Source organism: Musca autumnalis, unplaced genomic scaffold (assembly GCF_047663935.1).
Source record: "Musca autumnalis isolate F117 unplaced genomic scaffold, ASM4766393v1 scaffold_1, whole genome shotgun sequence".
In the NCBI taxonomy this organism is placed as follows: domain Eukaryota; kingdom Metazoa; phylum Arthropoda; class Insecta; order Diptera; family Muscidae; genus Musca; species Musca autumnalis.
Window position 1 is genome coordinate 72,613,690 of NW_027411644.1, and position 13,054 is coordinate 72,626,743.

Below are 13,054 nucleotides of genomic sequence, written 5' to 3' on the forward strand. Positions count from 1 at the left end.
CTGAGCCGACTGATACTTTTTTACTTGTTTAACATAAATATAGCCACAGCTTCCACGCATATTATCTTTTAAGGCTAATATTTTTTCCCACGTCCAAAAACATTTCATTTTATCCAAAAATATTTAATTTGTATAATATACAATCACAAGTCGCGTGTTCTAAAAGGGTAAACCTTGGCTTCAGCTATGTTAAATTTTCAAAAATATTGGTGATATATACCCTCGTAAGCATAATTGCTGAGGGTATAAAAAATCATCATGAGCATGAGTTTGGTTGCGTATTTGTAGTTAGTCGGAGACTAAAACATCTGGTATCCAGCTTCACTCCAGTGAATGAAAGACTTGCTGCAATTCGAATAAAAGCTAAATTCTTCAACATCAGCTTTATTTGCGCTTATGCTCCCACTGAAGAAAAGGACGAACAGACCGAAGATATATTTTACGAGCCCTTAGAAGTAACATATGACCGTTGCCTTGCCCATGACATTAAAATCATTCTAGGCGATTTTAATGCCAAAATTGGAAAGGAGAATATCTTTGGCCCAACAGTCGGGAAATTCAGCCTCCACAGTGAAACATCTGACAATGGTATGAGGCTGATAGACTTTGCAGCTGTAAAAAACATGGTAGTTATCAGTATCAGATTTAATCATCTCGATATTCATAAGGGCACCTGGCTGTCTCCAGATCAGAAAACAAGAAATCAATTTGATCATGTTGTGATAGATGGAAGACATTCATCGAGCGTGTTGGATGTACGATCGTTCCGAGGCGCAAACATTGATTCGGACCACTACCTTGTTGCAGCAAAGGTACGCACCCGCTTAAACGTAGCAAACAAAGTACGAACAGACACAACACGAAAGTTAGATATCGGTAAGCTGCAATCACAACAGATAGCCACAGCATATTCCACTCAACTAGCCCAATTGCTTAATCAAAGCACTCCTCACCCCGATAACATATCAGCGCAATGGCAAAGCATTGCCCACTCCATGCAAACAGCCGCAAAATCCATACTTGGATACCAGAGGCCGCCACCAAGGAATCCATGGTATGATCAGGAGTGTCATGCTGCCACCGAAGAGAAAAATGCGGCATATAGGGCTACTTTACAATCCGTAGCAACGCGTAGCGCACGAGAGAGATACAGAGAGAAAAGGAGAGAGGAGAAACGTCTTTTCCGCAGGAAAAAGAGAGAGTTGGAAAAGCCGGAGTGTGAAAAAATCGAGATGTACAGGAGCCAGAATGAAGTCCGAAAATTCTACCAAAGAGTCAAGCATCAAACTGATGGCTTTGGTACAGGCACATCCTCCTGTAGAGACCAGCAAGGTAATTTGGTAACTGATACAGATAGTGTACTCAGGATATGGAAAGAACATTTTTCAAAACTGTTGGTATCCAATAGCAGCGAAGACGACGAAGATACCACAGTCCCAATCCCAGAAGATGGTATTGAATGTATCCCGCCCAGCCAAGATGAGGTAAGGACAGCAATAAATCGGCTGAAGAATAATAAGGCAGCAGGGGCCGATGGCTTACCAGCCGAGCTGTTCAAAACCGGAGGCGACACGCTGATAAGGTGTATTCATCAGCTAGTTAGCACTATCTGGCAGGAAGAACGCGTACCCGACGATTGGAACCTGAGTATCCGGTGCCCCGTCCACAAGAAGGGAGATAAGACTGTATGCTCTAACTATAGGGGCATAAGTCTTCTCCCTATCGCCTACAAGATAGTGTCAGGGATATTGTGCGAACGACTAAAGCCCATGGTCAACGAAATAATTGGACCATACCAATGCGGCTTAAGACCTGGCAAGTCCACCATTGACCAGATATTTACCCTGCGGCAAATCCTAGAGAAGACCCAAGAGATGTAGATCGACACCTACCACCTTTTTGTCGATTATAAAGCAGCCTTCGACAGCCCGCTGCGTTCAAAGGTATTCCAAGCCATGTCTGAATTTGGTATCCCCGCAAAGCTCATCCGGCTTTGCAAAATGACTTTAACTGACACGAGGTCCTCAGTTAAAATAGGAAAGAACCTCTCCGAAAAGTTTGGTACCAAAAGAGGTTTCAGACAAGGAGACAGCCTTTCGTTGATCTCTTCAACATCCTGCTAGAAAAGGTTATACGAGAGGCAAACGTCAAAAGAAGTGGCACAATCTACACCAATAGTCACATGTTACTTGCTTATGCTGATGATATAGACATCATAGGCCGATCAGTAAAAGAAGTAACAGATACCTTTATGAAGGTCGAAGGAGAATCTTCTAAAGTGGGTCTGGCGGTAAACGGTGAGAAGACCAAGTTGATGGTGTCGACGCGCAATGCATCCATTGAGCTCGGACCGACTGTGTATGTTGGTTCCTATAATATTGAGGTAGTAAAAGACTTCGTCTACCTCGGCACCTCCGTAAACAGAACAAACGACATCAGCTGTGAAATAAAAAAAAAGAATTGTATTGGCCAACAGATGCTACTTTGGTTTAAGTAAGCAGTTCAAAAACAAAGCCACATCTCGTCAAACAAAAATAACGCTCTACAAAACACTGATACTACCCATGCTGATGTATGGCTCCGAAGCCTGGGTACTTGCGCAAGCAGACATGGCAGTGCTTGGTATGTTTGAGAGAAAAATTCTTCGAAAGATCTACGGACCAATCTGCGTTGACGGTGAATATCGACGTCGCATGAACCACGAGCTGTATCTGCTATACAACGACATCAATATTGTTAAACGTATCGAGATGCAGCGATTGCGTTGGCTAGGCCATATCATAAGAATGAGCGATGATGACCCCGCTAAAAAGGTGTATAAACACGGACCGCTTGGCGGTGCACGCAGAATTGGCAGGCCAAGGAATAGATGGCGCAAACAAGTGGATGATGAGATGAAAAGGCGCGGTATTCCAGAAAGCGAAGCAGCAAATAGAGAGAATTGGAGATCTTTTCTTAGTTCGGCCTATAGAACAAATGTTCTGTAATGGGCCAGCTAAGTAAGTAAGTAGTAAAAAATCATCATAAAAAATAAATTATTTCACATATTTACACATTTTTACAGGACTTTCAAATATAAATACTTTGCATGTTAGTATACAGTTTTTTTGTTTTCTAAATATTGGTTAGCTATTTTGTTCTAGGGAAAATAATATGTATAAAAGGTATAAATATAATGGTATTACCTAAACCAAAGTGCGCCTTAAGGCCTCCCAAATTTCTTACACGAAATAGTCCAGATTTTTTGAAGTTACAATTGAGAATAAAACCAAAATCGGATTCTAAAACACATGTCCCGCAAGCCAATCCTAAAAGAAAAATGCAAAAAAAACGAGAGAGAACGATAAGGGAAGAGAAAACAAACACAGAAAAATAAATTATAGAGGATATTTGAAGAAAAAATGTTGTATTAGTGATTTTTAGTTTTTTTTACAATGGAGACAAAATTGGAATGGCAAATAGTGTACAAAAGGTATGATAGGGGGTTAATGATATGAATGTGACTTAATGACTGTGATAGTTATGTGCAGTGTGTAGGGTTTGGGATTAATTTTTCTGTGTTTTGTTTTGTATTATTTACAGAAAATACAAAATATATGATTAGAGAAAATATACATTTTACTAAAATTTACTGTATTAAAAATATGTATAAATATTTAATTATATACTACTGTAATATTCACAACAATTTAACTCCATTAATAGGTTTAGTCATAAATATTTTGAACATTTCCTCTGGATTTTGGATGTTGAAATGAAGAAGATTTCCTTGACTTGGAATTTTTTTTCTTAAATATTATTGATTTCGAAATTGTCATTTTTGTTGCTTTCATCTGTTGCTGTTTCAACTGTTGTTGTTGTTGTTATATAACAAAAATGCATTTTTAAATAGAATTTCAAGTTTAAAATTTGGGCCTAGTATGGCTGTGGTTGGTTGTCGTGGCACGCATAGTTTTGTCGTCTAACAAGTTCGTGTCTTAAGTCTTTTGTTTTGACATAAATTAACTGACATGAATATGAATTATTTATTCAAGTTGAGAGTGATGATGAACATGCCACAATGCTGCTAATTAAAGTTATTGTGGGAACTGGGAACATCTTTTGCGACGAATGTTGTACGACGTGATAATTGGAAAATGATAAATTTGTTGAGTCTCTATGTAATTGGAGAGGATGTTAGATAACTTTATGTTACATCTTGGAAATGGGAAATTAATGTATTCACTAATATTGCAAAAAAATAAAAAATGGTATAATTAGAGGCAATTGACATTACATACATACATTTCAAAGGCGAAAGGAAAAAAGTTGTGCTAAATGCCTACAGACTTCATTTAATTGAGGTCACATAGTGAAAATCCAAAATGGTGTTAACAATTTCAGGTGCAGAAGTTTCCTCTTCATAGTGAAGCCACAATGGCAGTTTACATATAATTCAGTTGGGAAACTTTGCTAAAACCTTCAAAATACTTGTGAAAAAGCAATTACCATTATATGGGAGCTTTGTCAAAACACAGACATATTTCAACAATTTTCAGTAAGATCCCGATTTGAGAGCAGTTCTCAAACTGCACTTTTCCGAAATTTTGTGTGGGAGGTACCCGAAGGAGTGGACTGATGTAATCCACATTTGAACCGCATCTATATCTGGTAGAAATTTTACGATGTTCAAAGTATGGACCAATGCCGTTACTGCCTTCGGGAGTTATCATGGGCACCATTTTAGCGAAAAGTTTTGAACTTTTGTGGGGGAGGTACCCGAAGGATTGGACCGACATGACCCTTCTTCGAACTTAAACTAAGTTTGGATAAAATAATACGAAAACCAAATTTTGGACAAACCCCCGTGGTCTGTGAAAAAAAAAATTCACAGACCCCCGTGGTCTGTGACCACTTTTTTCTATACAAAAAAATTCATAGACCCCCCTTGGTCCGTGACCACTTTTTTCTATAGAAAAAAATTCACAGACCCCCGTGCTCTGTGATCACTTTTTTCTATAGAAAAAAATTCACAGACCCCTCGTGGTCCGTGACCACTTTTTTCTATAGAAAAAAATTCTCAGCCCCCTGTGGTCTGCGACCACTTTTTTCTATAGAAAAAAATTCTCAGACCCCTGTGGTCTGTGGTAACTTTTTTCTATAGAAAAAATTCTCAAAAATTCTCTATAGAAAATAATTCACAGACCCCCCGTGGTCTGTGATCACTTTTTTCTATAGAAAAAAAACCACAGACCCCCGTGATCTGTGGTCTATGACGACTTTTTTCTAAAGAAAATATTCTCAGACCTATGTCTGTCTGTGACGACTTTTTCTATAGAAAACAAATTCTCAGAACTCTACGGTCTGTGACGACTTTTTTCTATAGAAAAAATTCACAGATCCCCATTGTCTGTGACCGCTTTTTTCTATAGAAAAAACATCACAGACCCCCGTGGTCTGTGTTGACTTTTTTCTATAGAAAAAAATCCACAGACCCCCGTGGTCTGTGTTGACTTTTTTCTATAGAAAAAAATCCACAGACCCCCGTGGTCTGTGTTGACTTTTTTCTATAGAAAAAAATCCACAGACCCCCGTGGTCTGTGTTGACTTTTTTCTATAGAAAAAAATCCACAGACCCCCGTGGTCTGTGTTGACTTTTTTCTTTAGAAAAAAATCCACAGACCCCCGTGGTCTGTGTTGACTTTTTTCTATAGAAAAAAATCCACAGACCCCCGTGGTCTGTGTTGACTTTTTTCTATAGAAAAAAATCCACAGACCCCCGTGGTCTGTGTTGACTTTTTTCTATAGAAAAAAATCCACAGACCCCCGTGGTCTGTGTTGACTTTTTTCTATAGAAAAAAATCCACAGACCCCCGTGGTCTGTGTTGACTTTTTTCTATAGAAAAAAATCCACAGACCCCCGTGGTCTGTGTTGACTTTTTTCTATAGAAAAAAATCCACAGACCCCCGTGGTCTGTGTTGACTTTTTTCTATAGAAAAAAATCCACAGACCCCCGTGGTCTGTGTTGACTTTTTTCTATAGAAAAAAATCCACAGACCCCCGTGGTCTGTGTTGACTTTTTTCTATAGAAAAAAATCCACAGACCCCCGTGGTCAGTGTTGACTTTCTTCTATAGAAAAAAATCCACAGACCCCCGTTGGTCTGTGTTGACTTTTTTCTATAGAAAAAAATCCACTGACCCCCGTGGTCAGTGTTGACTTTCTTCTATAGAAAAAATCCACAGACCCCCGTGGTCTGTGACCAGTTTTTCTATAGAAAAAAATCCACAGACCCCCGTGGCCTGTGACCACTTTTTTCTATAGAAAAAAATCCACAGACCCCCCGTGGCCTGTGACCACTTTTTTTCTATAGAAAAAAATCCACAGACCCCCGTTGGTCCGTGTTGACTTTTTTCTATAGAAAAAAATCCACAGACCACCGTTGGTCTGTGTTGACTTTTTTCTATAGAAAAAAATCCACAGACCACCGTTGGTCTGTGTTGACTTTTTTCTATAGAAAAAAATCCACAGACCACCGTTGTTCTGTGTTGACTTTTTTCTATAGAAAAAAATCCACAGACCACCGTTGGTCTGTGTTGACTTTTTTCTATAGAAAAAAATCCACAGACCACCGTTGGTCTGTGTTGACTTTTTTCTATAGAAAAAAATCCACAGACCACCGTTGGTCTGTGTTGACTTTTTTCTATAGAAAAAAATCCACAGACCACCGTTGGTCTGTGTTGACTTTTTTCTATAGAAAAAAATCCACAGACCACCGTTGGTCTGTGTTGACTTTTTTCTATAGAAAAAAATCCACAGACCCCCGTGGTCTGTGTTGACTTTTTTCTATAGAAAAAAAATCCACAGACCCCCGTGGTCTGCGTTGACTTTTTTCTATAGAAAAAAATCCACAGACCCCCGTGGTCTGTGTTGACTTTTTTCTATAGAAAAAAATCCACAGACCCCCGTGATCTGTGTTGACTTTTTTCTATAGAAAAAAATCCACTGACCCCCGTGGTCTGTGTTGACTTTTTTCTATAGAAAAAAATCCACAGACCCCCGTGGTCTGTGTTGACTTTTTTCTATAGAAAAAAATCCACAGACCCCCGTGGTCTGTGTTGACTTTTTTCTATAGAAAAAAATCCACAGACCCCCGTGGTCTGTGTTGACTTTTTTCTATAGAAAAAAATCCACAGACCCCCGTGGTCTGTGTTGACTTTTTTCTATAGAAAAAAATCCACAGACCCCCGTGGTCTGTGTTGACTTTTTTCTATAGAAAAAAATCCACAGACCCCCGTGGTCTGTGTTGACTTTTTTCTATAGAAAAAAATCCACAGACCCCCGTGGTCTGTGTTGACTTTTTTCTATAGAAAAAAATCCACAGACCCCCGTGGTCTGTGTTGACTTTTTTCTATAGAAAAAAATCCACAGACCCCCGTGGTCTGTGTTGACTTTTTTCTATAGAAAAAAATCCACAGACCCCCGTGGTCTGTGTTGACTTTTTTCTATAGAAAAAAATCCACAGACCCCCGTGGTCTGTGTTGACTTTTTTCTATAGAAAAAAATCCACAGACCCCCGTGGTCTGTGTTGACTTTTTTCTATAGAAAAAAATCCACAGACCCCCGTGGTCTGTGTTGACTTTTTTCTATAGAAAAAAATCCACAGACCCCCGTGGTCTGTGTTGACTTTTTTCTATAGAAAAAAATCCACAGACCCCCGTGGTCTGTGTTGACTTTTTTCTATAGAAAAAAATCCACAGACCCCCGTGGTCTGTGTTGACTTTTTTCTATAGAAAAAAATCCACAGACCCCCGTGGTCTGTGTTGACTTTTTTCTATAGAAAAAAAATCCACAGACCCCCGTGGTCTGTGTTGACTTTTTTCTATAGAAAAAAATCCACAGACCCCCGTGGTCTGTGTTGACTTTTTTCTATAGAAAAAAATCCACAGACCCCCGTGGTCTGTGTTGACTTTTTTCTATAGAAAAAAATCCACAGACCCCCGTGGTCTGTGTTGACTTTTTTCTATAGAAAAAAATCCACAGACCCCCGTGGTCTGTGTTGACTTTTTTCAATAGAAAAAAATCCACAGACCCCCGTGGTCTGTGTTGACTTTTTTCTATAGAAAAAAATCCACAGACCCCCGTGGTCTGTGTTGACTTTTTTCTATAGAAAAAAATCCACAGACCCCCGTGGTCTGTGTTGACTTTTTTCTATAGAAAAAAATCCACAGACCCCCGTGGTCTGTGTTGACTTTTTTCTATAGAAAAAAATCCACAGACCCCCGTGGTCTGTGTTGACTTTTTTCTATAGAAAAAAATCCACAGACCCCCGTGGTCTGTGTTGACTTTTTTCTATAGAAAAAAATCCACAGACCCCCGTGGTCTGTGTTGACTTTTTTCTATAGAAAAAAAATCCACAGACCCCCGTGGTCTGCGTTGACTTTTTTCTATAGAAAAAAATCCACAGACCCCCGTGGTCTGTGTTGACTTTTTTCTATAGAAAAAAATCCACAGACCCCCATGGTCTGTGTTGACTTTTTTCTATAGAAAAAAATCCACAGACCCCCGTGGTCTGTGTTGACTTTTTTCTATAGAAAAAAATCCACAGACCCCCGTGGTCTGTGTTGACTTTTTTCTATAGAAAAAAATCCACAGACCCCCGTGGTCTGTGTTGACTTTTTTCTATAGAAAAAAATCCACAGACCCCCGTGGTCTGTGTTGACTTTTTTCTATAGAAAAAAATCCACAGACCCCCGTGGTCTGTGTTGACTTTTTTCTATAGAAAAAAATCCACAGACCCCCGTGGTCTGTGATCATGTCTCAGACCATGTGGTATGTGACCGCATTTTCCGTAGGGAAATGCGTTGATTTACATCGTCCTTATTCTCAACCTAACCTAGCTTAGAAACGCATATGAGAATTAAATAAGTAGATGAGTATATTTCGATTAGCTCAGATTAAACGGTTTTCGTTATAATCGTTTCATCCGTTATATACCTTGACAACACTAATTACAATGACGCATAATTATATTATTTGAAATTTGCATTTTAAATTTAAAATGTTTGTTGTTCATAAAAACACATATCAAAATATAAACACCACCACTTAAACAAATTAACAGTTTTATGCAAAACAAAAGACCCACCAGCGACTAATCATTGAAGTCAACTGAATGTCATTGACAAGCTAATAAAATACCAAACATATTTGGCTACATCTCCGAAAAATTTGAAACATGTTTATGCGACGTTTAAATGTAAAAGAAAAAGATTTTTAAATAGTTTTGTGTGTGAGCGAAAATGCAATTTGAAACGATTCAATTAATGCCGGAAACGCATCTGCCCTGCCTTTATACAAAGCCGACTACGTGGATGTGTTTGATATCCCAAATGACCTAGGTCTGAAGAAGTCATGCCTGAGTTTGGTGTCCCGCAAAGAGCAATGATTCTGACAAAGTTTGATTTTGCCTCTTTCTATTTAAATATTTATCTATACCTAAATATAAATTAATAATAATAAAATAACTCGCTTAATCACCCTCAATCTGGTTGCTCCTCTTATGGTCTTATATCTTATTTTATTTTCCAGTAGTTGGCATTTCGTATTTCGGTTTTTTTTTTCTTTTCACAAGCCAAATTTGCAATTCAACTGGAAAAATTGGTTAACCACATACCGGCTTTTTCAGATAATGTGGCCGCTCATTACACTTGAAATGAAATCGTACTACCGGTTAATCGACTCAAATGACATGTTGGTGATGTTATCGTTGATTGTCATTGTTGTTGTTGTCGATGATGTTGATGATGATATTGTTGGAAATCTAGGCAACGCTGGTAACATAAGAAACCCTCCTCATAGTGGTCGGATAATTTTACATTTTAACAGGCAAACAAGATTGTTGATTTGCATGTTTAGCTGCGACGACTACTAGCCGATGTTGTTGTCGTTGAAGCATTTGAAACGACCTTTGAAGGTTCAAACTAATCATAACACAGCTGTTGCTAACAAACAAAAAGGGAATGGAGTTTTGGGCCAAATAAAAAATGGCATTTGATGTCATTCTCATGTGGAATCATTTCCCATAAAAATGTCCACACACAACAACATACATAGGAGTATGTGTGCATGTAAACACCTTAATAATGATGTTACCAACAACAACAACCACTTCAATTTGGTAATCAGTTTTTTTTAGTTGGGTGTCCAGGTCAGCTGAGACAACCCCAGTCAAACAAATTAAGCTGCTGATTTTATAACCAACTACACAACTTGTCATTATCATTCTCAACGCCCTAGCCCAGAGTCCACTTAGACAAATTGTGGTTACTGTTGTTGTTGTAGAGTAATTAATAATGCTGTTGTTAAAATTTGTTTGTTAATTTCGGCAAAAAAAAATTCAAGCTGTGGCAAAATAACACATTTTTTACCACAAATTAAATAATTAACTGACATTAACGTTTTATTTATTTATAGAAAATAAATTATAGGCCATTTAGATATGGCCTCATTAGCCGGATTTAGCGCATTATCAGGATTTATTTGCTAAATCCGACGATAATCTACCAGAATTCCCATACAAAAATAAATCCTCGTATTGAGTGGATTTGTTTTAAACTTGGCATAAATCCTCGTATACAATTCTGTGTTTTTGCAACATGTTGCTACAACATACAAAAAGTTGCAAGAAACAAGGTAGATGCTTCGGTGAATTGCTACAATAAAAATAATTTAAAATGTCAAAATTTTTAAACAAGGCGGAAAATTCAATTTGCCTTGATATACAAAGTTGATTTTATACCCCGCTTACACTTAACCGGATTAATAGTACGTTTAGACTTATAAATCCACTCGATTTCAAATGTCAGTTCCATAGTATATATGTATGTCAAATAAATCGTATTTCTAAATCCACTGGATTTAATTTGACGTATATTGTATGGGATTGACAGTTTAAATCATAGTATGATTTCATAGTCTAACAGGCGTATAACCCAGTGGGTTTGGATTTCAAATGTTAATTCCATAGCGCAAACGTCAAATAAATCCTCTCGAAGTGGGTTAACCCGGCAAAAAACTCTAGTGTAACCGTACTATTAATCAACCAAGACTAATATTTACGATGTCTAAACGATAAAATAATTCGTTATTTGATCATTAATTAGGATTAGCAACATAATGTGCTAACATTTTCAATATTAAACAATAAATTTGTAATTTGCGGTATGTTTTTGAAACGAATTCAATTTCTTTTGACGTTTCAAATTCGATTAGATGGGCTGATGCATCTACCTTGGTTATTGTGCTATGAACAAAAATCAGCTGACTGTCATTTAAATCCTCCAAAGCATGGTGGAATAATAAGGTGTAACGCCAAAAACAGCTGATCTTCATACCAGTTGTCAAAATGCGTTATTGCGAATAAAATCACATACAAAATGTAAACCAGCAATTCACAGTAATGCATTATTGTGAGCAAATTTGACGTTTGACATGATTTGACGTAACACCTTCTTACTCCACCATGCTCCAAAGGTATATCTAAATGCGATGATATTTGTTCTGGATTTATTAAATCGAGTTGAGGATTTATGGCTAATCTAATGCTTCGTTTACATTAACGAAATCCACTCGATTTCAACTGTCAATTCCTTTGCGTATACATCAAATGAAAACTCATCCGAACTCCATTGGTTTTCATTTGACTTTTAAGCAATGGAATTGACAGTTGAAATCGAGTAGATTTCGTTAATGTAAACCAAGTATAAATGAGCTATTAGATGGCCATTTGAGTGTATTATTACATATGGTGCCAATAAAGGCTTGTTTTGTAAGTAATCTAATTTTTTTTCTGGGTAATGGGTGCGTATGTACATACATCCAAATAAGATATGTTGAGATTAATGCATGGGTTTGTTTATCATTAATTTGTTATATTACCACTAATGTAAATGCATCTTGTAATATATAAATTTTACAAATTGTCCCCACTTCGATAGTAATCGTGCCCATCATACATTTTAGCCGGTCGCCGTTGGATTTTTAGAGCTTTCGAGCCATTATGCCAAGAAATATGGACTTGCCCATGGAAAAAATAATAAATCTTTAATCAGCACCACAAGGGAGACACCCTGAAGGGTGGGCACATATGGTTCATCTTCAAAAACTTGATTTATGTTTTGAAGAATTATTAAGATTTCCAAAATTTCGCCTAAATTAAATATTCAATTCGCTAATTATCGTGCTTCTTACGGTTTTTAGAACGTTCGGGCCATTATCTGAAAAAGTATGAACTTGTTGTAATTAGGACAACAAGGACTAACTTCGGTAAAAATTCAAAAACTTATTTTTTATTTAAAATATGGTTAAATTGATGTTGGATAACACTGTGCAACATTTTTAAGGTAATCTTGTGCAAACAATTCGAACAGAGGATTTTTTGAAAGTACAGACCCAAACGACAAAAAACTCTAGTTGGGTTTTTTTGTGTCAGATCCAGCTCGGATTTTATGGCCCCATCTAAATATGGTTAAAAATATTGAGTTTTTAAATAAATTCGGGGCTATATCTCTGAAACCAATGCGAATCTTCTTCTGACCTCTGAAGCAAATTTGTAGATAAGGACAAGAATAAAATATTTGAAGAAATAATGTACTCGAAAAACTACATTTAGTGCCTCAAATTTCAAAATATATGCAAAAATTCCACAATTTTTATACATTTCGCACCGTATCTCCAAAACCTTACATTTTTTCTGAATATTTTCTTTTGGAAAATATTCCGTGGAATGTAATACACAACACTTAAGAACATGTTATTGTTGTAAAATGCCTCTATCCCGTTGTTTTCAGTACATTTTTCAACAGCGATTTAATAAAAATGTCAATACGAGTAATGTGGTGAAATCCGAAATGCGAGAATAAACTCTTGGTGTGAACTGTGTTTGAAATACGTGTTGTAAAAGATATGATGCAAAATACCGCTGAAACAACATTTTAGAGTTTCAGAATGTTCTGAAGAATTGTTGAGAGCGTTATTTGGAAGATTTTTGCAAAATGTTACTTGGTTCAACTCC

The 13,054-nt window shown here is 37.3% G+C and overlaps 1 protein-coding gene across 1 annotated transcript in view; it reads right to left on the minus strand.

Moving 5' to 3' along the window:
• The window catches only part of mtg (mind the gap), a 101,485-nt gene that overhangs the window by 19,473 nt on the left and 68,958 nt on the right, over nucleotides 1-13,054 (minus strand). Inside the window, exon 2 of the mRNA XM_073963563.1 lies at nucleotides 3,186-3,308. Within this exon, the coding sequence (XP_073819664.1) occupies nucleotides 3,186-3,308 (123 nt within the window). The remainder of the gene's footprint in view (nucleotides 1-3,185; nucleotides 3,309-13,054) is intronic.